The 24,404-nt window shown below is 43.3% G+C and overlaps 1 protein-coding gene and 1 long non-coding RNA gene across 5 annotated transcripts in view; one reads left to right on the top strand and one right to left on the bottom strand.

Moving 5' to 3' along the window:
- Positions 1 to 21,883, top strand: part of CASR (calcium sensing receptor) — an 81,501-nt gene extending 59,618 nt beyond the window's left edge. For all 4 annotated transcript variants that reach the window (XM_032630807.1, XM_032630808.1, XM_032630805.1 and 1 more), the window contains exons 5-7: positions 13,016 to 13,246; positions 17,495 to 17,618; positions 18,913 to 21,883. In XM_032630807.1, coding sequence (XP_032486698.1) covers positions 13,016 to 13,246; positions 17,495 to 17,618; positions 18,913 to 20,414 — 1,857 coding nt within the window. In that variant the 3' untranslated portion in view covers positions 20,415 to 21,883. The remainder of the gene's footprint in view (positions 1 to 13,015; positions 13,247 to 17,494; positions 17,619 to 18,912) is intronic.
- The window catches only part of LOC116753249, a 49,925-nt gene continuing 42,414 nt past the window's right edge, over positions 16,894 to 24,404 (bottom strand). The window contains exons 3-5 of the long non-coding RNA XR_004349723.1: positions 17,691 to 17,771; positions 17,425 to 17,524; positions 16,894 to 16,968 (exon numbers count right to left, since the gene is read on the bottom strand). This is a non-coding gene — a long non-coding RNA (uncharacterized LOC116753249). The remainder of the gene's footprint in view (positions 16,969 to 17,424; positions 17,525 to 17,690; positions 17,772 to 24,404) is intronic.

Below are 24,404 nucleotides of genomic sequence, written 5' to 3'. Positions count from 1 at the left end.
CTTGCCTTTTCAAACATCTGAGCAACTGACTTCTGCAAAATTGATAGTAATTTAATTTGATTATCTGTTTGAACCCTTGAGCTCAACTATTCTTTAGTCTAGTGGTTCAAAATATCAGGAGTATGGTCCCTAAATGTTTTTAAATATCCTGGGACAGATTTAGTACTGAGGGGAGTGTTTTTATAGTGCTTAAATTAAATATATTGTTCCCTTGTACTTAACAAGTATTTCTTGAGTACCTATTATATTCCATATACCAAGGGGCATAAAACCATAAAACTACTGTCACTATATTTAGCCACCACTTTTGCCATTATATTACTCAAAATATAATGTGCTGGACCCCCCCATAAGTCAACTAAGCTTAGGACACAAGCAAATCAAGGGCACAGAAAAAACTCTTCTTAAAAGGATATTGGATATTTCAAAAAGAAGCACTGAAGTAGTTGTCATAAAAAATAATCAAAACTTAAGTGGATTGGGCTTCCCTGGTGACGCAGTGGTTGAGAGTCCACCTGCCAATGCAGGGGACGCGGGTTCGTGCCCCGGTCCGGGAAGATCCCACGTGTCGCAGAGCGGCTGGGCCCGGGAGCCATGGCCGCTGAGCCTGCGCGTCCGGAGCCTGTGCTCTGCAATGGGAGAGGCCACAACAGTGAGAGGCAAAAAACTTAAGTGGGATCCCTACACTTTAGTTTAGACTTGTTTTGTATTCTTCAATTATATGAAGGAGAGACATCATAATCTTTTTTATTTCATAGAGCTTCTGAAGATAAAAGTCTGGCCCAATTTATATCCCATGGAGCTGTTCATGTCTTGCATATGTACCTTGATTTTTCAATAAGACCGTGTTTTACACTCCTTTTGTATTTTCCTCAGTCCCAGACTGAGCTATCAGAGAGTGCATGATGGGGGGTGGGGCATGAGGGGAGGGTGTGAATCCCTGAATATGGGTTGAATGACTCAGCCTCCAGCTTCAGCTATGGCTCCCCCACTTACTGGCTGCATCATCTCAGGAAAGACACTACTCTGCTCAAGTCAGTCTCCTCATCTGTAAAATCACCCTAATACCCAGCCTACTTTCCAACCAAGTTTCTTTTGAAGAGGAAATAAGATGATATATGTAAAAGCAATTTGTAAATTTTCAAACTCTTAAACAGGTGGTGACTATTTTAAGTAGGATTTCAATATGCCTCAAATTAATCAATCAACTGAGTAAAAGATGATAATGAAACCAGCTTTGCATATAGAACCCAACCACCACAAACCCTTGGGAAAAGATGCCAAGAAACAAAGAACGTACATCCTATGTCAGTCACTTTAGAGATTCTCATGGGATGAGGAGTGACGGTCTAGGCGGGTAGAATGAACCAAAAGGACCTACAAGTTCTTAGCCCTTCTCGTGCGTGGGACGTCTCACTCAGGCATCATTGTTGGCTAAAGTTTCTAACCTTTATGAGGGACTGAAAGTTACCTTCCTCGCATTGCACCCCACACACTGCCTGGCAAAGAAAGTGTGCTCTAATGAAGGTCAAAGACCAAAATGACTTCAGGAGCCATGATGCTATGGAGTGGAGTTTTAAGAAAGAGGAATAAAGGGACAGTCTTTTAGTAAATACTAGTGTCTTTCTCTCTTCCCTTCCATGTCTCCCTCTCCTTCTTCTTCTCCCTCTTGAAAAGCCTATGGGGGAAAAAAAGCCTAAAGAAAAATCCCAGGGTGGGATTGAAGGGAAAAGAGGCTTCCAGTAGGTAGTTTGACAGTTCTGCTCTTCAGGGACTCCTCTCCCAGACAAGGAAGTAAAATCCAGATGGCCAAGGTCAAAACATGGGCATATGAGAAAAAAAGCCAAGAATTAGGCTATAGTCAAGGGTGGGACTCTCAGCTGCATGCAATAGAAAATTCAGACCAAACTGGCTTAAACAAAAGAAGGAATATTATTAGCTCACAATACTGAAAAATCTCAGAAATACTCCAGGTACAACTAGATGCTCTCATCTTCATCTCTTTGTTCCTTTTCCTTGGGCTTAGCAGTTTTCAGCCTCTGCAGCAGCTTCAGGCTCATAAAATCCTTACCGCTAGGCTCTCCTTACTTCCCAGGATTTCTTGGAAAAGTCCCAGAAACCACGTTGATTAGACAGCCTAAGATCACAAGTCCATCCCTGAAGCTAGGAGTGGCATTCTCCCAAACTACTTAGACTGAGAATAAGAGGGGGGTTGGATCCCCAAAGGGCAATCAGAATGCTCTTACCGAAAGGAGGAGGAAAGAGTAGCAAAGTGGCCAAAATAAAAAGCCACTACACAGCCACCTCAGCTGACCCTCGGACAGGTAAATTCGTGTCCTCCTGGCTCACACAGAGTCTGGCACAATTCATCCAGGAGAGGAGACAGATAGGAAAATAGGGTCAGAGCTCTGGGGAGGAGCAACATGTGGGCATTGCCCAAAGTGTCCTGTGTGCTTGTTGTAAGTCTCCTTTAAGCCTTAGGAACCCAGGCGGTTGGGTGGGCATTCTGGAATTTAAGCTCTTGGCCATGTCTCTGTCTATCAGGAGATGGACCAACAATTCTTCACTCTCATTACTAACACCTCCATGGAAACCTATCACTCACACAATCTATACAATCTAATCCAAGTATCTCAGCCTGGAATTCCAGCCCCACCTTCTTTCAGTTCTCTTATAAGCCAATCTGCCTGGTACCTCCCCACAAGCACTTATTAGTTTTTGGCACAGTACTTTTACCTGAAGAGCTATCAAGTTTTGTCTCCTCTATCATTGTCCACCACGAGCTTTTAACTCTTTTTCAAAATTCACTTTCTCCTGGAAGTCTTTTCAAATCATACTACCCACACACACTTGCTGACCGTGCTTTCTTCCTCGCTTTTGCCGTTTATGTATACCCAAGTTAATCTTCCACAGCTCTTCAGTTACCCAAAATAGATTCTTGTCAACTAAACTTCTGATTAAATAAGGTCAATCACAATCTTTTTCTTTTGTTGATCTTTTCTCCCCCTAAAATTTATCAATCAAGTCATACGCCTTTAAAGTAACACCAACCAACAGGTAACTTAAGAGCACACAACACCCAATTCCCTCCTGACCTCCACAGAGACCCCAAGCCCTCCTCACACGGTTCCTCAGCTCTCTCTTCCCTCTGATTCCTCTGCAATACTCTGAGCTTCATACGAGCAGGAACTATGTCTGTATTGTTCAGCGCTGTGTCCAGAACACCTGACACCTGAATATGCATAGAATAAGTGAATGAATGAATGAATGAATGAATGAGTAGCAATCTAGTTGATTTGACCTGACAACAGGACATAGAGTCCTTTGCAGAGAATTATTCTACCCAATAACCCAGGCTTGAATCAAATGACTCCGGCCAGGGTGTTCTAGACTCTGATTAGATGAGCCTGGGTCACATGCCTAATGATCAAATTTGAATGGAACATCATGTAAATAAGTAGGTAAGGAACCACCTGCTTCCTTCTCTCAGGACAATTGTGCACAAGGCATGCTTCCTACTTTCCCCCACCTTACACCAACCACTCACTAGTCAAAAAATAGGCATGCATGGGAATTCCCTGGTGGTCCACTGGTTAGGACTTGGCGCTTTCACTGCTGGGGCCCAGGTTCAATTCCTGGTTGGGGAACTATGATCCTACAAGCTGTGCAGCGTGACCCCCCTCCAAAAAAAAGGCATGCATGGTGAAAGAACCATGGTGATAACAGAAGTCAAATGGAATTGATCTGACCAGGAAGTTTGGGGGAAGGGGATGAATTGAGGTGAGAGCCAGAGGAGACGGAGGGGAGATAAGAAAATATGACTGAGGTTAGAGAAAGCAATTGGTCCTGGACTTCCCTACACATAGCACAGGAAGTGGCCAAGAAGCAGTAGGCTCCTTATCTCTGTGAGCTGCCCCTCATTATCTATGTGAATGGGGTGCTTCGTGCATTCCATCCCATTTTCCCTCTGTACTAAAAAGTGATACCATATGTAAGCTCTGGAAATTCTAGTTTCTAGTCTTCGGCTTAATTCAATTGACCTTTAGAGTACATACCAAGAGATGATTCCCATTTATGCTTATAATGAGCAATAATTTGACTTTAAAACCCTTTAGAGGAAATACCCTAAAAGGCCACAAGATGGAAATATTACCACATAATAGATAATACATGAACATCTAAGTGACGCGTGTTCCGCCCATCTGTCCCTCTTTTAGTACGTCTTTCTCGGTGTTTGGTTTTCTTTTTGAGCCTGCCAGTCTCTGTCTGTCTATTATATTCTATGTTTAAGTCTTTCTTTTAGCTTTTTTCTTTTCTCTTCCCCTTCATTTATTTTTTCTTTCTCCTCATATTTCTCCCCAAATAAAATAACTTAGAAGTGTATTATACAGAATTATAATCTCAAGTATCGACAAAATTGTGTATTTTCTTTTTTAATGGAACTATTAGTTCCTTCTTTTAAAATTCTCCAAAAAAAAGCGAAAAAATGAAAGGGAGCTCCTTGGCGATCCAGTGGTTAGGACTCTGCACTTTCACTGCCCAGGGCCCAGGTTCGGTCCCTGGTCCGGGAACTAAGATCCCACAAGCCTCACAGTGCAGCCAAAAATAAAAAAATAAGTAAAATTCTAAAAGAAGAGTGTTTTCTCTGGAGGAAATATCTAAATTATTTTTTAGCTTATGTTGCTTTTTTGTGGTTCAGTGGTTATCAATTTGAAGATTCCCTATCATTACTTTTAAGGGTGAAATTGTTCCCATCTCCACCTTCCCTGTTATGCAAGGTATGATGCAGAAAATTAGGTGCTCGAGTGCAAAACATGCAAGTCAACATGCCAAAAGAAATATTAAAGAGATGACTTAAAGACATGACTTAGTAAACAGATCAGTGATTATTAGTGGACGAGGTGCAAATTTTGACTAGAAAAATGCAACACTCGTGTGATCTTGCTTGCATACCTGCTGTGAGGATGAAACTCTACAGTACTATGCGGGTTAGGATTTGAAGTAAGGAAGAAAGTAAAAGATATCATCTGAATAGGCCTTTAAGGATGAATAAGATGTGTGAAAGGGATCTGTTCCTTGAAGGAGATGTCAAATGCAAAGGCAGTTACACACAACAACACAGGTAATCACAAAAACATTATGCTGAGTGAAAAAATCTGGACTGAAAAAAAAAAGTACAAACAGTACTTGTGCAATTTATATGATATTCTCTCTCTAATGGTAGAAAGAAAACCAGCAGTGGCCTAGGGCTGCAGATGGGGTGAGGACTGACTTGAAAGGGACATTAGGGAACCTTTTGGGGTGACAGTAGTGGTGGTTACACAGGCAAATACATTTGCCAAGACTCAGAGCTACACTCTTAAAATGGGTGCATTTTATCCTATGTAAACTGTACCTCAATAAAACTGATTCAAAATGGAAAACAATGGAAAGCCCCCAGGGAAGGGGGCTTGCACGGGGATCTGAATGCCATTCAGTTTGGACCACTTTTCCTATTACTGCCTCTTGGGTTGCCCCAAGCATTATATATGTCTCTACCATCCCATTTTTAAAATATGTCTATCTTCTCAACCTAAATTTTATACTGTTCAACCTGTTGTAACTAGAGATAGACAACCTAGTAGATGGGCTATATTAATCTAAGTATATAGTGTAATGGTTGAGAGTTTGGACTCTAGAGCCAGACCGACTGGATTCAAATCCCAGTTACTACCTAACATAAGAGCTTTATGGCCTTGAGCAGTCACTTTGTGTGCTTGGGCCTCACTTGCCTCACCTGAAGAACAGATATCTCTATCTGAAACTCATGAGGTTTCTATGAGGATGACATTAGCTAATATGCATACAGTACTTAGGATATTGCCTATACATAATACAAGTTTTAAGTAATATTTTGGCCTTTTTTATAAAAAAAAAAAAAAAGGAAGCCTCATCCCTCATGCAATTAGTCTGAATTACTTTATCATAGCTAATTGAATAATTCTGGTTCTCTCTATATTAAGAGACTTCCGGTCCTACATTTTAGGTGTTGGTTGCTCTCCTCATCCTTCATCTGGCATCCTCCTGTCACATTCTCATATGGAACAGTTGTGTTTGGGACTTACCCTTCTCCTCAAGCAACTCCCAGCTGTTCCTCCAACATTATTACACTATGGTGATTCCAGCTCTCTTTTCCCTCAAGAAAGTGGTGGAGGTTTTATAATCAGTTTATTCTATGTTTTGAATGGTTACTGAGAATTAAATTATGCCTATAACCGAAAACATGACATGCAAAATATAATATTTAGCTCGAGCCTTCTAAAAAGACCACAAAGGAAATATTTCCTCAGAAAAACCCAAGATGCCTCTTTTTCCTTCGTGAAGAGAAAGTTATTTTATCCTATGAAAACTGTAATTTACTTAAGTGTGATAGGATGTATCTATCCTATCACACTTAAGTAAAATCTTCTAGCACATTTTAAAGCAAATTCTAGTATTTCCCTGTTTGCTTGTTTGCCTGCTTGTTTGTTTGAATCTAGAAGTTTGATTTTTCTTTTTAAATCAGAAACCAAGAACTTAGGTTACATTTATACCTCAAAAGAAGAAACTGTGTTGGCCCTTAATCCCATAGTATAATTGTAAGTATTCTGCTTTTTAATATACAGGTTTAAATTGCAACCAATTATATAAAAGCCTTAATTTGTATGGTCCTTCTTCCTATTTACTCTTTAACGAATACAGATCTCACGTTGACCTTGTTTTTCTCATCTATCCTCAGACTGGTGAAAACCTCATTCTGGGCACCATTTGACAAACCTAACAGTGTTGATTTAATGTTTACTCTATTAACCAAAACCTTTAACACACACATAGTTTGAGTAGCCATTAAAATTCAGGCCCTCTACAAATCATTAGGAATACAAAAAGGAATAAGAAAACATCTGCTTTAGAGGAGCTTGGTCTAATAAACTGTAGGTATAAATTTTCTAGCCACAAATATTCCAGGGTGCTTTCTTTTCTGGATGAGATGTTTGCACTACTAACTCTTACCTTCTGCCTGTCTTTATCTCCTGTCCCATTTGTGGCTAGAGTTACCAGGTCTCATTAGTAAACTCTCAGCACCAAGTATCCTAGAGGTCACCTTGGTATCAAGGTCTCTACCTGCAGCTGAACGTCAGCTCCACCAATGAAGTCATATTTGTATATTTTAAATCCCTTTCTATACTTTCTTTTTTGGAACAGCTTTACTGAGATATAATTCATATACTATATACAGTTCACTCATTAAAGTGCACGATTCAATGGTTTTTAGTATATTCACAGAGTCGTGCAGCCATAACCACAATCAATTTTAGGACATTTCGCCATATCAAAGCTGTCACCCCTTACCACCTCATTCCCCCAATTCTTTTTTTAATTTATTTTATTTTTTTAATTGAAGCATAGTTGCTGTACAATATTATTTAAGTTACATGTGTACAACACAGGGATTCACAATTTTTAAAGGTTATATTCCCATGTATAGTTATTATAAAATATTGACTATATTCCCTGTGCTGTACAATATGTCTTTGTAGCTTATTTTATAGCTAATAGTTGGTACCTCTAACTCCCCTACCCCTATACTGCCACTGCCCCCTTCCCTCTCCCCACTGGTAACCACTAGTTCTCTATATCTGTGAATCTGTTTCTTTTTGTTATATTCACTAGTTTGTTGTATATTTTAGATTCCACATATAAGTGATATCATAAGTGTTTGTCTTTCTCTGTCTGACATATTTCACTTAGCATAATGCCTTCCAAGTCCATCCACGTTGCTGCAAATGGCAACATTTTGTTCTTTTTATGGCTGTGTAGTATTCCATTGTGTGTGTATACTATATCTTCTTTATCCATTCATCAGGTTTTTTTTATTAATTTTTGCTGGAGTATAGTCGCTTTACAATGTTGTCTTAGTTTCTACTGTACAGCAAAGTGAATCAGCTATATGTATACATACATACCCTCTTTTTTTTGATTTCCTTCCCATTTAGGTCACCACAGAGCACCAAGTAGAGTTCCCTGTACTATACAGTAGGTTCTCATTAGTTACCTATTTTATACACAGTAGTATATATATGTCAATCCCAATCTCCCAGTTCATCCCATCCCCCCTTTCCCCCTTGGTATCCATATGTGTGTTCTCTACGTCTGTGTCTCTATTTCTGCTTTGCAAATAAGATCATCTATACCATTTGTCTAGATTTCACATATAATGTGTTAATATACGATGTTTGTTTTTCTCTTTCTGACTTACTTCACTCTGTATGACAGTCTCTAGGTCCATCCACATCTCTACAAATGACCCAATTTCATTCCTTTTTATGGCTGAGTAATATTCCATTGTATATATGTACCACATCTTCTTTATCCATTCATCTGTCGATGGGCATTTAGGGTGCTTCCATGACCTGGCTATTGTAAATAGTGCTGCAATGAACATTGGGGTGAATGAGCCTTTTTGAATTATGGTTTTTTCTGGGTATATGCCCAATAGTGGGATTGCTGGGTCATATGGTAGTTCTATTTTTAGTTATTTCAGGAACCTCCATACTGTTCTCCACAGTGGCTGTATCAATTTACATTCCCACCAACAGTGCAGGAGTGTTCCCTTTTCTCCACACCCTCTCCAGCATTTATTGTTTGTAGATTTTTTGATGATGGCCGTTCTGACTGGTATGACCCAATTCTTAAATAACTACAAATCTACTTTCAGTATCTATATATTTGGACATTTCTGGACATTTCATATAAATGGAATCATAAAGTATGTGGTCTTTTGTGACTGGCTTCTGTCATTTAGCATGTTTTCAAGGCTCATCCGTGTTGTAGAATGTATCAGTACTTCACTTCTTTTTATGGCTGAATAGTGTCCCATTGTATGACACATTTTGTTTATCCATTCATCCAATTGATGGGCTTTTAAGTCGTTTCCACTTTTTGGATATTATGAATGATGCTGCTATGAACATTCATGTACAGTTGTTGTGTGGACTTATGTTTTCATTTTTCTTGGGTATATACATAAGAGTGGAATTGCTGAGTTGAGAGGAAACTCTATATTTAACTTTTTGAGAAAGTGCCAGACTATTTTCAGAAATGACTGCACCATTTTACATCTCCACCAGCAGTGTATGTAAGACTCCAATTTCTCTACATTCTTATCAACACTTGCTATTACCTGATCCTATGCCTTTTGACATGAAATCTAGCCTCTTTGCCTTGACTGCTCTTTGCCTCTCAACTTTATTTTCCCTTGTTCTCTAGCACTTACATAAATTTTGAGAAGTTGGTCTCTTCACTGCCTCCATAATATTGATACTTGTTTTCCCATGTTGTGCCCACTGTCTTTAATACCTTTCTTCCCCTTGTCCTTTGCCACTACAAATTCCTACCATACCTCAAGCCTGTGTTGACCATTTCAGCCCTTTTTAATGTCCATCTCCCCTGAGTTTCTCTGTACTTAGAGTTGATACCCCATAAGTTAGGCATTAACTGTATTTTATCTTGCACTGTTGGCTCTATCATCCAATGTCTTACATCTTATCACCCTAATCCATAGGTAAACTCCATGAGAACTTTATTACTATTACATCCTGTACTACTGCAGCCCAGCTCAGAACACACAGTGGATAACCTATAAATATTTGTTTGTTGATTGATTCTAACAGTATACAAATCTAACCTTGTATTCACAGTGAGTTTTTTAACAGAAAAATTTTTAATGATTTTGATTGGTTCCATTTTCTTTCAAGGTAGGTTATGGTAGAACTCGCTAGCCTGTGCCAATAGCAATACAGAAGAATTATAGCCAGCGATGATCTTTGAGTCCCTTTTCTGTGCAGTCTAATGTGGAAGATGACCATTTAATTATGAAATGATCTTATGCCAGTTCCCCTTCCAATTCACCCACTGTTGTCTGGAGAGTTTCACTGCAGAGAAGCTGTAGACTGAGAAAAGGAGAGAGGGAGTTTGTTGCCTGGAGAATAAGAACCTAGGAATTGAAACCTGGATGGGAGGAAGAAAATTTACGCTAACTACTCTGGCTTTACTGCTGCCTATTCTTTTTAAAGTATTCTTCAAACAAGAATGATGCTTTTTAAAAATATATTTAATGAGGAACTATTACTGATAAATATGTGCCATCAACACTCTCAACAATGTATATTGGAGGCAGGAGGGTGAAGCAAAAAGCACATGTTTAAATCACAGCTGGAGAACTTTCTAGCTTATGACTTTGGCAAGTTTCATGCCTCAGTTTCCTCATCTATATAATGAAGATACTAATAGTTCCGATCCATAGGTTTGCTATGAGGATTAGATGAAATAGTGTGTGCAAAGCATTAGTACAATGTCTGGCACATAGGAAGTGTAAATAAGAGGTAGTCCCCTACCTCTCCACTCTTCTCATCTTTTACACACATCAGGGCAAAGGCAGAGTTAGCATGACACGTGGAAAGGATATGGTGAGGATAAAACATTTGCACTAATAAGTAGTGGTAGTTACATGGGACCAAAGTATGGAAGGCTTGGGAAGCTACCTAGAGAAGGTTGAAGCATATTTCATCTGAACCATGGTAGGTCCCCAGTAGGAAGTAGTATGGAATGGAGAAGGGTAAATTGTTCATGTCAGAAAAGTTCCAGAGTAGGTGGGAAGAATGAGGTTCTGAGTACTACAAGAGGGGTCAGCCTTATAGAGAAGGAACGTGTGTTCCTCTAAGAGAAGGAGATGTATCAGGACAGGGATGTGTTAGGGTAGAGACAAAAGGAGGTACCTCACTGCATAGGAGAAGATCATCCCAAGAGCAAGGGGACAAAGAGAGGAGAGTTGGAGGTATAAGAAAGGAGTATGTCAGTGGCACCACCTCTCTGAGGAATGTTTTAAGGACTCGGTAAAAATGAAGGGAAAAAAGTAAGATTGATGACCACTGAGGAAGGCTTGGGAGAACATGGGTGGCATGAATCCTTGGTAGGATTCATTCTCCATCTTTTTTGAGGATGACTCAGCAGCTCTGGTTGCAGAACAGAAGAACCAGGCAGCAGGGAGTAAGGGGTCCCCTTCCCCCCACAGGCCTGGGACGAAAATCAGGGCAGCCAGTGTCTGCCAGGGCAGCAGTGAGAGCACTAAAGGAGTAACCACACACAGCAGTAATCACACAGGCGCCGTGGGTGCTGTGCCCGTGCACACATGTGGCCGGCCACAGACTCTAACCCCAAACTCATCCCAAGGCTGTTTATGAGCAAATTCAGGTGGCTCCTTTTCTTCATTTGATTTTCCTTACAATAAATGCTTACTTTAAAATAAAGTCAATATGGATATAAATTGTTTAAAAGCTGTGTCATCTCTGGAGTGGAGTGGAACATGAAAGGTGCCTCCCTTTGTCACACATGTGGATAATAGGTGCTGGGCCCAAAGGTTTCCCAGTGTCAGATCAGATGCTGTTTTTTTAGGCACCTTAAAAGTTATGCTAGGGGGACTTCCCTGGTGGCACAGTAGTTGAGAGTCTGCCTGCCGATGCAGGGGACACGGGTTCGTGCCCCGGTCCGGGAAGATCCCACGTGCCGCGGAGCGGCTGGGCCCGTGAGCCATGGCCGCTGAGCCTGCGCGTCCGGAGCCTGTGCTCCGCAACGGGAGAGGCCACAGCAGTGAGAGGCCCGCGTACCGCAAAAAAAAAAAAAAAAAAAAAAAAAAAAAAAGCTATGCTAGGGAATTCCCTGGAGGTCCAGTGGTTAGGACTCTGTACTTCCACTGCAGGGGGCACAGGTTCGATCCGTGGTTGGGGAAGTAAGATCCCGTGTACGCGGACTTCTAAATGTACTCCTGGGGTACGCCAAACCATAGAACAGAAGGAAGTTCATACTAGAACCTGGAGATTCCTGCAGCCTCTCTGGCCCAGCCCTCTCATCCTGCAGGTGAGGAAACGCACTCAGAGCCAGAGAATGAGAAAGCCCCATGAGTCGTGAGGTACAGTGGAAGTGAGCACCCCTACTCTCACAGTCTGGACTGTGTGTGCTTCACTCTCTCTTGGTGCCTCAACGACCCCCTGGCCCTGGGCAGGTCCCGCATGAAAGATAAGCTGCAAAGTGCCCGCTGCTCCCTCTTGACCAAAGTCAGGGGCACACAGGAAGCAGAGGCAGGAGCCTAGTGACGCTGCAGGGGAGCAGAGCCACTACAAACGCAGGCTTGGCACCACCTGCTAGCTGTGTGACCCTGGGCTAGATACTTCTATTGTCTGTGCCTCGGTTTCTCCATCAATAAAGAGGGGGTAATAGTACTATTTGTTGTGAAGATTAGACAACGAATATAAAGTATTTAGCATTGTGCCCCAAAGGTAATAAAATGACTAGTAGGGTTTAGTAATTATTATCATTACTTTTTTTGTACAAGGGCTTTGTGACCCATAAAACCCTGTAAAGAGTAAAGGATTGGCCATGATTATTACAACAGTGATGGCCAAGACTCCACTCACAGCCTTGTTTCTTTCTTCCTTCCACCCTCTCTCTGTGATCTTTGGCAACAAGACACTTCTACAGAAGCAGTAGCATAGGGAAAGATGGTGCAGAGCGTAAGAGTACTTACTCTTTCCAAAGCCCATCTCAGAAGACACCAGGGATGGCTCTGGCTTACAAACCCTGCCCCCCTCCTGGACACCGCCAGGTGATGGTGCACCTGCAAAAGTCTTGATTTGGCCAGTGGCCATGGTGAGATATATTCCTTTTCCTTTCCTGACTTCCTGACTTCAAGAAAGTGTTTCCTACCCCAGTTGCAATTTGAGTATCAAATAAAGTTGAGTATCAAAGTTCATGGGTTACCAGGGCTGCCATTAACACATATAAGTACCTTAGTGTAAATTGCAAAAAGGCCTCTCTTCTTCAAGTCATGTTCCTTCCACTTTGTTTGAACAAGATAGTCTACTGTCCTGTGTAGAGCTCAACCTACATAACCATACATGGCAGCCTGTGGCTTCTATTCAGAATATTCATCTCTATTCTTTAGGTCCTGAAGCACCTACGGCACCTAAACTTTACCAACAATATGGGGGAGCAGGTAACTTTCGATGAATGTGGAGACCTGGCAGGGAACTATTCCATCATCAATTGGCACCTCTCCCCGGAGGATGGCTCCATAGTGTTTAAGGAAGTTGGATATTACAACGTCTATGCCAAGAAAGGAGAAAGGCTCTTCATCAATGAGGAGAAAATCCTGTGGAGTGGATTCTCAAGGGAGGTACGTGTTGTCCATCAGGATACCAGATGCCTCCACCACCGGCAGAAACTGTGCTGGGCTTTGGGAGGGCCTTGGACTTCACCACTGGACTTCCACAATCATGAGTCCACGTCCCTCAACTCACTAACTGCATTGCCAGGGCTCCCTGTGAAACCCATGAGTGTTCAGCGTACAGAAGAGAATCTTCAGAATCTGAGCCCCATGCTTATTATATCGAAACAATTTTATTCTTTACAGATCTGACTCCTTGGCTAATAATAGTTTCCTTGGCTCAAACTTTCCCCAACCAGAGCAAAACATCACTCAAGGCAGGGCATGGACAATTCACACAGAGGTAGTTCCCTGTCATCCAGATAGCTCAGGACTGACGTATAAGTCAAAAGCACAATTTATTCTCCTGCTATGGGAGACCTGTAACAAACAGGAGGATGCTTGTGACCATGATCAGGACCCCCTTCCATGAGTATCACTGCATCTAGAAGCTTGATTAATAACCAGAAGCACATTACCCAATGAATATGCCCTTAAGGAAAAGACGCACGATATGCTGAAATAATAACTATTCCATGATGGTTGCGTCCTAGAATATAGTAGGCTGCTGAGGACCCGGATCCTCTGTAGAAACAGACCCTGGACCGGGCATCCTCTTTAACTCTCCCAAGAAGCCTGGATGAGACCCACTACATTTCTCTTTGCATTTGCCTTCCTATTATCACCTTTGAGTGTCTTGAACCACTTTTTATAACATGACCAAAAATTCAACTTCATCTTTGTACCAAATGCTTCTTAGGTTGATGGGTTTCTGATGAAATACTACAATTTCACTGTTTCCCAATATGGAGGATATGTTACCCACGAGAAGGTCTCCTATAGATAGCGAATATCATCCAGGGTGTGCAAGTCTCTTTTAGCTTCTACCTCAGAGGGTGGATTCTCAATTATAAACATGTCATAACCTTTTCCAGACAGAACTTTTGGGGTTCCAGAGGTTATATCCCTCTGTCCACTAATTATACTCTTGTCTAAATTATCACAAGTTTCAACTGACTGAAGTCTAAATTGACCCGCTATATTAACAAGTCATCCCTGCTGTTGACTCATCCAGGTTATATTTTACCTCCATTTGTGCACATAACTGATTGTCCCTAATTGGTGTAGATTGAACCATTTTTATTTTGTTTTTTTTGAGGTTTTTGTCACTCACAGCCTAACAGAAGCCAAGAGGGAGAGCTACTAAACTTATTTTATGAGGCTGATATAATCTTAACACCAGAAACAGACAATAACAGTACAAGAAAAGACAATTATAGGCCAATTTATAAACATAGACGTGCTCACATCCTAAATAAAATATCAACAAACTTGGACCACCAATGCATAAAATATATAATATATCGTGATCCAGTAGAGTTTGCAGTGAATTTACAGGAACATAATGATAGCCAAACATTCCAACGTTGTAGTGTTTGTAGATGTAGTTTACCCTTTCCTTCCCTTTCCTTTCCTTCGAACCAGGGTCCTGAGAATCTTAGCAATCATCAGGTCTGATACTGCCATTTCTATTCCTCTTTCATTAGAAAATAGTGTCCATCATCTTCTGTTCAAGTGTTTTGAAATTCCTTGTTAATTCTTTTTTGCTGGAAGCGATGATAATTATTTTATTGCTTTCCATGTGTTTAACTTTGTAAGACGTCTCCAGTTCAAGCAGTCATGGGGACGGGGAAGGTCTTATTAAAGAGATATTTTGGAAATAGTATGAGCCCTATCACGTATCAAGCATTATTCAAGGCTTTGTAACTGGGGCTACAAAAATGAGGAAGACTTGCTCCCTACCTTCAAGATGCTTTTGCAAAGTATACTTCATTATTATGATACATCTATTATCTCTGATCCACATAGACTGTTAGGTAGTAAATACCTAATAAATTTCTAGAGTAAGTACTCAGTTACCTGGCATGATCAGAGAACGAGACAGAAGCAGGACTTCTGAAATGGTGAAGCAATGGTAAATTGGGCAAAACTGTCAAAAACAACCCTTTAAGAACCTAGAAATCAACCAGTAGCATACATCAAAAGGTGAAGGATTTTTTTTTTAAGAAAAACTAATGAAACTCAGGTAAGAATAGTGGCAGTCTGGGCATTTTAGCCTGGGGCTGCTCTCCGATTGTTTCTAATGTGGACAATCATATCATCTGCAGTTTTATTTAAAATAACAGATTTATTTAGCCTTTTCCAATATGTTTGCCCTTCTTTTTCTTGTTTTGTTCCACCAGCTAGGAACTCCAGTGAAATATATAATAATAGTGGTGATACTGAGCACCCTTGTTTTAAAGTAAATGCTTTTAATATTGTGTATTAGAATAGAATGATTTTTAAGAATTTGGGGGGTTTTTTCAAGGTAAAGGTATTTCTTCCTACTCTCTTTCATTGTTTTTGTCACTAGTTTGTGTTACATTTCATCAAATACTTTTCATCCATTGATGGTCATATTTTTCTGTGTTAATTTATTACTGCAGTGAATGACACAGATTTTCTAATATTAAACTTGTTTGCATTCCTGGCATAAACTCAGCATGATCGTGGTGTATTTTCTTTTTCATATCCTTTGAGTTTTAGTATTTTTCATCTACTTTCAAGTAGTAGAAAGTAGTTGTACTCTTTCCAGATCCTTTCAGATTCCTTACACTTTGCATGTATCTCCAGGACTTCTGTACATTTTTACTTCCAATAACCAGAACTTGATGCTCTTTTTCAGAAGACTGCCTGCAGGCTAATGGAACCCATTTGGCTCACAGGCTCAGAGAGGCAAAGGAGAACCTCAGAAGAGCCTAGGAATTTACATTTCCCTTAACCTATGAGTGGTGTGGAAGTGTGAAAGCCCTCGCCCTTTTCTTCAGATCAGGACAGCTCTGGGGCATAACCTACAGTCCAGAGCTCCCCTGGGGGATCAGGCAGAAGTCTGAGGGACTTTTCTCGGGATCACACCCTTTCTTCTTCTTCTCCCTTATATGTCCTACTTCCTCTAGTCTCTTCCTGGTTCCCTTGGGAGAGCTTTCTTTATAAATCACTTGGACACAAATCCTCAACTCAGCTCTGCTTCTGAAGACAACTTAATAAGTGAGATGGGCCTGTAATTTTTTTTTTCTTTTTCATGCTGTCCTTGTCTTGTTTTGGAATCAGGGTTATTATACTGGCCTTACACGACTGAGTTGGAGGGTACTCCTTTTTAAAAAAAAAATTATTTTCCTGATCTCTGATAGAGTTTGTACAAGATTAGGTTGCTCTATTCCTTGAGAGTTTAGTACTACTTGCCTGTGGTGAACACAGGATGACGGTCATCTCAGGTATGACTATGTGCTGAGGAGGAAGTAAGTGGAAAGGGGAGTGTATAGTTAGATGTAGGTTGCTGTCCCAGTCCTAGTTTTTGTCTTGGATGGTAGTCATTAAAAATGACTAACCAAAGTGGTTCAAACATGGACAAGTCATGATGGAAAGAAACAAGGATTATGATTAATCAAATTCTGTGCACCTGAAGTCCACTACGGAAATAAATAAATTAAATTAAATCCATGTTATCTGAAGTTAATGTAGCTACTGAAGCTTTCTTTTGGTTAGTAATTACCTGATATATTTTTCTGATCCATTTACTTCCGACTCCTCCATGCCTGTCCTGCCTGCCTCACTGAGCTGTTGCAAGGATCTCAGAAATCACCCTATAAAGCCTAAAAGAAAATTGCAGGAATTGCAATTCACTACAAAGTTCAAAGTCTCATTTTCAAATAAATTACCCTTCGTCTCAGCATCTCCCCTTGTGACTCTCCCTCTGTGTGTAGGTCCATGTCCCTGTGTCTAGGTCCATGTCCCTGTGTCTTTTAGTTTGTTTCAAACTTTTACTTCTATGGAAAGTAGACAGATGTCTCATTATGGGACTTGGAGACGATGGAAGGGAAGACTGTTTAAGGAGGATTTTGTCACTGTGTAGACTCCCAACAATTAATCTTTCTAGAATCCCACTGAGGTGTGTGTGTGGGCGCGCACGCACGCACGCGTGCCTGCACTTGCCCATAGGCATCCCTCCCTTTCATAGATAACAGGAACAAAGACCTCTGGACCTCCCTATGCCTGGATTGGGCCTGAGTCTGCCGCACTGGTCCTAGTGCCCAGCCCCTCCGTCTTACCCGTGTCAGTGGAGCTGGAAGACTGATCCTGCGGCTGCAGCCCCTCACTGTTGTGATCTCTGTCCTCCAGGTGCCTTTCTCCAACTGCAGCCGAGACTGCCTGGCAGGGACCAGGAAAGGAATCATTGAGGGGGAGCCCACCTGCTGCTTTGAGTGCGTGGAGTGTCCCGACGGGGAGTATAGTGATGAGACAGGTAAAGGAGCAGCCCCTCGTGGACACCGTGCAGAGCTCGGTTCACTTTGGGGCCCTGGGATCAGCGAAGTACCTGGAAGGGCTGGGCTGCGATGGTGCTTAGCATGATTTCTCATTTAACAAGGTGTGTCTGAGCATCACGCTGGGCTGGGCACTGAGGGGGTAAGAAGAGGAATGTTAGTCTCTGTAATGCCATAAAAGCTTACAGACACACCTGTTACACATCTTTCTCTTACTTCGATACTGCTCTCCAATATTGTTTTCTTTTTCTTATAGCTCAATGATCCTGAATAGACAAAGTTCTGTGTGTTCCCGTCTCCAGAGTTAATACGCCATGATAGATGGCCTGCTGAGTGATTGGCACCGTACTTACTGTCTTACTTATGTTTTTCCTGTGCCTCAGTTTCTTCATCTATAAAGTAGGAATAATAGTAAACCTATCTTATAGAGTTTGGTTGATTCATTGAGTTAGTATTGGTAAAGAACATGGTAAATTATAGATAAATATTTGTTAAATAAAAACCTTGAGTAGCATATTGGAAGCACTCTATAAGTATGAACTATTATTATTTTATCATTGTTTTTAATTCATTTCATCCTCACCACAATAATGGGGTTATGATTGCCTACATTTCACAGATGATGAAACCGAGGCTCAGAATGTCTAAGTAGCCTGACGAAAGTCACACAGCTAATAAGTGGCAGGGCCAGGATTCCCATCCAGACCTCTGACTGCAAAGCCCATGCTCCTTTCACTCCCCAAAACTGCACACTGCATGAGACATAGCAGAGACTTAATAAACATTTGTTGGTCAAATGAGTCTGTGGACTCCCTCACTAGAAAGCCGTGGATGAGGAAGGTACAGGTCACATGCGTGGGAAACTTTGCCTTGATCTAAGAAGAAGTCTGCTCTGGCATGTCTACAAAGCCCATCCTTATGTCCAAAATGAGTCAGGCTGAGCGTGAAGCACTGTGAAATTTGGTGGACAGTGCCAGACCCTTAGCGTGCAGGGCAGCCACCTCCCCAGCAAGACTAATCATTCTCTGCTACAAACCATCAGCAAGAAAGTAGCCCCCTTATGTACAAAGGAAAAATATAATGGAACCATCAAAGACACATGAAATTAAGTATATTATTAAGCATAAGTCCGGGTTCAATACATTATTTGATAACATAAAAATCACAAGTATTTCATCAATAAAGAAAATTTAAAGTGCCCTCACCACCACATTCACACTCACAAAGTTCAGTCTTTGCCACACAGTACTAACCCTTTACTGGGACATTTTACAGACGCGAGTGCCTGTGACAAGTGCCCTGATGACTTCTGGTCCAATGAGAACCACACTTCCTGCATCGCCAAGGAGATTGAGTTTCTGTCCTGGACTGAGCCCTTTGGGATCGCACTCACCCTCTTTGCTGTGCTGGGCATTTTCCTCACTGCCTTCGTGCTGGGCGTCTTCATCAAGTTCCGCAACACGCCCATTGTCAAGGCCACCAACCGAGAGCTCTCCTACCTCCTCCTCTTCTCCCTGCTCTGCTGTTTCTCCAGCTCCCTGTTCTTCATTGGGGAGCCCCAGGACTGGACCTGTCGCCTGCGCCAGCCGGCCTTTGGTATCAGCTTCGTGCTCTGCATCTCGTGCATCCTGGTGAAAACCAACCGCGTCCTCCTGGTGTTTGAGGCCAAGATTCCCACCAGCTTCCACCGCAAGTGGTGGGGGCTCAACCTGCAGTTCCTGCTGGTCTTCCTCTGCACCTTCATGCAGATCGTCATCTGTGCCATCTGGCTCAACACCGCGCCCCCCTCGAGCTACCGCAACCACGAGCTGGAGGATGAGATCATCTTCATCACCTGCCACGAGGGCTCGCTCATGGCACTGGGCTTCCTGATTGGCTACACCTGCCTGCTGGCTGCCATCTGCTTCTTCTTCGCCTTCAAGTCCCGGAAGCTGCCGGAGAACTTCAATGAAGCCAAGTTCATCACCTTCAGCATGCTCATCTTCTTCATCGTCTGGATCTCGTTCATTCCCGCCTACGCCAGCACCTACGGCAAGTTTGTCTCTGCCGTGGAGGTGATCGCTATCCTGGCAGCCAGCTTTGGCTTGCTGGCCTGCATCTTCTTCAACAAGGTCTACATCATCCTCTTCAAGCCATCCCGTAACACCATCGAGGAGGTGCGCTGCAGCACCGCGGCTCACGCCTTCAAGGTGGCGGCCCGCGCCACGCTGCGCCGCAGCAACGTCTCCCGCCAGCGGTCCAGCAGCCTTGGGGGCTCCACGGGATCTACCCCCTCCTCCTCCATCAGCAGCAAGAGCAACAGCGAGGACCCCTTCCCGCAGCCCGAGAGGCAGAAGCAGCAGCAGCCGCTGGCCCTGACCCAGTGCACGCAGCAGCCGCAGCCGCGGCCGCCCTCGACCCTGCAGCTGCAGCAGCAACCCAGATGCAAGCAGAAGGTCATTTTCGGCAGTGGCACAGTCACCTTCTCGCTGAGCTTTGACGAGCCTCAGAAGAGCGCCATGGCTCACAGGAATTCCACGCACCAGAACTCCCTGGAGGCCCAGAAAAACAACGACGCCCTGACCAGACACCAGGCGTTACTCCCGCTGCAGTGCGGGGAGACAGACTCGGAACCGACCTCCCAGGAGACAGGCCTGCAGGGGCCTGTGGGTGGGGACCACCAGCCAGAGATGGAGGACCCGGAAGAGATGTCCCCAGCACTTGTAGTGTCTAATTCACGGAGCTTTGTCATCAGCGGTGGAGGCAGCACTGTCACAGAAAACATGCTGCGTTCCTAAAACGGAAGGAGGCCAGTCCAGGGGGAATTCCAGAGAGGTTTCCCGGGATCACGGTCTCCGACAGGGATGAGGAATCACCCCAGACTCCTTTCCTCCAGGAAGGAGGAATAAGACACCTCAAATGCGTGGAACTTAGTTGCACTGACACAAACGACAGTGAATTGACTAATGTTCCCTTTAAAATTAAAAAGAGGAGAGCTGTGTGCTTCTGTGGTTGGATTTGTCAGAGCGCTGAGATCCCCGTAGTCAGGTTCGCTGTTCATGTCGGTGCCTCTGTTCTCCTCCTCTGTTCTATCCTGCTCAGCAGCCCAGAGATGAAACCAAGGCTTTAAACTACCCACCTACTCCCCCTGTTTTATGGGTTCTGGTTTTTGGTTTTTAATACTGAAATGTCTGCCCTGAACTTTGCAGACAGCCTGGTCCAGAGACAAAAGTGTGCAGAGTGACAGGACATCAGATTTGACCACCACTAGAGTTGAGTCTGAAAGACAGAATGTCACCAGCACTGCCCAACACCTTGATGATGGAAAGAACTTGAAATGCCCAAAACTGTAAGGTGAATGTGTCCCCTCCTATTTATGAAAACTATAAAATATTTAGACTCTTACTTGCTGCTGCTATCATGTGACATCGAGAAGGTTAGCATCCCTCCTGTACGGGGACATCTGGTTTGGTCCAGAATGTATTAGTGATGTCATGTTTAGATTCCATGATCACAAGAATCACCTCAGATTGTTGGGAAGGGACTGCATGAATCCAATGAGCTGTATCTGTAATTAATATTGCCATATGTAGCTTTATCCTTAAGAGAATACTTCTGCTGTAATAGTCCATGGACAATATAAACTGGGAAAAAGTGCCCCAGTCTGGTTTATATAAGGCAGTATTATTGAGCTCCATTTTCCTTGCCCATCCCACCACCTGCACCCCCATGAGCTAAGGCCTATGTGAGTCCTTTCAGGGCCCCAGGGGTCCAGAAACTCCCCACTTCCCTGCCGCAAAGGCTTCCTGAAGCCAAATCCATGCCTTCCCCTGTGAAGAATAAGCTCCCAGTCACTGGCCTCCTACCAGTTGCTGGGGTAAGAAAATGTGTTTCTGAGAGAGCTCTCATGGGGAATTACCCTGGCACTCTACCCCCGAAATGCTGTACCTACGTTCCGTCCAGCAGTGGGAGTCTGCCCATGGGTAGTTACAGGATTGAACGTTGAACGGCATGCCACTGAAGAGTCAGGCTCTGGAGCTACAGAGACCTGGGTTCAAGCACTGGGTTGGTCACTGACAAGTTGCGTGACCATAGGCAGGGAACCTTGACCTCACTCAGCCCCAGCTTCTTTGTGTCTAAAATGGGGGTAATAATCATTCTTTGCCCTCAGAGCTCTTATGTGAATTAAATGAGATAAATGTATGTAAAGTACTTTAGCATGGTGCCTAGCCCATAGTAAGCAGTCAATAAATATTAGTTAATATTATTCCTCATATTGTAATTTTTTTCACGTGTTTAAAATACAAAACAACACATTTATTTACCATTCAGATTTTAACAACAAGCTCACTGAGCACAATAACTCTCTCTATAATAAGCCCAAGAACTCTAGGGCCCAGTTCAAGGGCTCCTGAGCGACACTGCTCATGGTGAAGCCAGAAGGTCACTCCCCCAAGCGCCCCATCATACCTCCACCTCTGGTGCCAGAACCCAGATCTCTAGCACCAAGGGGAGACCATTCCATTCTGGCATTAATTTCCCAGATCACTCTAAATGCTGCCCTTAAGCCAAGGTCAGGTAGAGCAATCAAGAGCACCGCTGTGAGACACGGAGAAGGTGTCACACAGGAAGACCTGGTGAGGCACCTGCTCCCTGAAGCCAGGCCCAGCTGGCCGCCCCCACCCTGGTTACGCCTCTGAGCAAGGCCCAGAGCTGAGTGAAGATTTATATTTAACATTTTACTTGGACTTTTGAAGAAATGGCTGAATTTGATGGCTGGGTTTTTGTTTTATTGGTCAAAACAACTATGTGCAAACAGCTACTTTGCTATGCAGAGTGCCACACACTCAAGCTCACACTTCCCAGGTCTGACAAACAGCTCACCCTCATGGCTGAGCTGCAGGAAGAGGCTCGTCGGGGAAAACACACACCATTTACAATGAGCCTCACTTCACCAAGTGCTTGCAGATAAAGTCATCTCTCCCCACGTCCTTGTCAGAAAGGGAGACGGCATCACTGTTCTCAGTCATACGTAGCAGGCACAACTCTCAAGCACGCAACCAGGGGTGTCAAATACGAACCTTCATTATTTTTCTGTAACAACCTAGTTTCTTTCTCAAATTCCCATTCAGCCTAATGACAGAAACTTCATCTTAGTCAACTGGGTTTTTTCTCAGTAACTTCAGAGCTTTCTGAACCAATTCAGATTTCTGGGGATCTGTTCAGAGGTTTCTTCCTTCCCGCTTACAGGAAGGTTTTTGTAGCGTAAGGAGGTGGTGTTCCCCAAACAAACATCTGCAGCTCCTGTTGACATCTCTGAGAACATTCTTATCTGACCCTCAGTAATTGTTGTGCCTCCACACTGGCATCCTCTGAGGCATCTCATCCCCGTGTATCCCGAGTCATGGGATCCACAGTGATTTTCACTGCTGCATCACTTTGTCCCAACTACGAGGCCCCTCCCAGGCCTGCCAGATCTCTCATGAGACAGCCCTGGGGCCTGGGAATGACCAGGCAGCTCTCAGGCCCCTCCCTCCTGGCCCCTCCACTGCCATGTCTGCTTGACGGGGGCCCCCCCATGACGGTATGGAGAAGTCACAGAGGCTAACAAGCTTCCAAAGCGCCAGAGGAGGAACAGGGCACTTATCGCCAAACCTATACAAGCCTTTGTGGAAGGGTGAATAATGGCCCCCCCAAAGATGCCCGCGCCCTAATCCCTAGAACCTATCTATGGTTGTGTTAAGTTACATGGCAAGGTGAATTAAGGTTGCAGATTGAATTAAGGTTGCTAATCAGCTGACCTTGAGATAGGGAGATTATTTTGAATTATCCAGGCAGGCCCAATGTAACTACATCTCCGTAAAAGAGGGAAGCAGAAGCAGCGGCGTCCGAGTGATACCATGTAAGAAAGACTCCACTGACTATTGCTGCCTTTGAATGTGGAAGGGAGCCATAAGCCAAGGAATGCAGGTGGCTTCTAGAAGATGGAAAAGGCCAGAAAACTGGCTCTCCCCCACAGCTTCCAGAAGGAACCAGCCCTGCCAACACCTTGGTTTTAGCCCAGTGAGACCTCTTTTGGACTTCTGATCTCCAGAACTGTAATAAACCTAGATACATAAATAAATAAAACCTAAGAAATAGATGTTGTTTTGAGCCACTAAGTTTGTGGTCATTTTTTACAGGAGCAACAGGAAACTAATATATACAGTGTTTTTACTGTCATCTCGTTTCCTGAGCTTCAGCAGCTCAGGGCAACAGGCCACGGCCTTTCTCAGAGAGCAACACCTGCTCCTGCTGTAGTTCTCTCCCCCACAGCCAGCTCCCTCTCTCTCCTCCACAGTTCCCTTCCTCCTATCTGCTTGGGGAAGTATAAACCTTGTGTTCCGAGTCTTTCTTGGCTTTGGTTTTAGACAACTAATGGCTGTGTTCTCCCAATCTGTTTTCTGTTAGTAGCAGAAACCTGAAAAATAATAGCTTCAAAAAAGCAGTTTGTTTTTCTCTTATATAAAAGAAGTCAGAAGTTTTTGGAGGGACTTCCCTGGTGGTCCAGTGGTTAGGAATCCGCCTTCCGATGCAGGGGATGAAGGTTCGATCCCTCTTCGGGGAACTAAGAGCCCACATGCCGCAGGGCAACTAAGCCCGCGCGCCACATCTACTAAGCTCGTGCGCCTCAACTAGAGAGCCTGCCTGCCACAAACTACAGAGCCCACACGCTCTGGAACCCGTGCACAACAACTAGAGAAGAGGAAAAAGACCCGCACGCCACAACTAGAGAGAAGTCCACACTG

The sequence above is a fragment of the Phocoena sinus genome, chromosome 4, assembly GCF_008692025.1.
Source record: "Phocoena sinus isolate mPhoSin1 chromosome 4, mPhoSin1.pri, whole genome shotgun sequence".
Classification (NCBI taxonomy): Eukaryota; Metazoa; Chordata; class Mammalia; order Artiodactyla; family Phocoenidae; genus Phocoena; species Phocoena sinus.
Note: the sequence above shows the minus strand (reverse complement) of the source record. Positions and strands in the feature narration are given on the sequence as shown.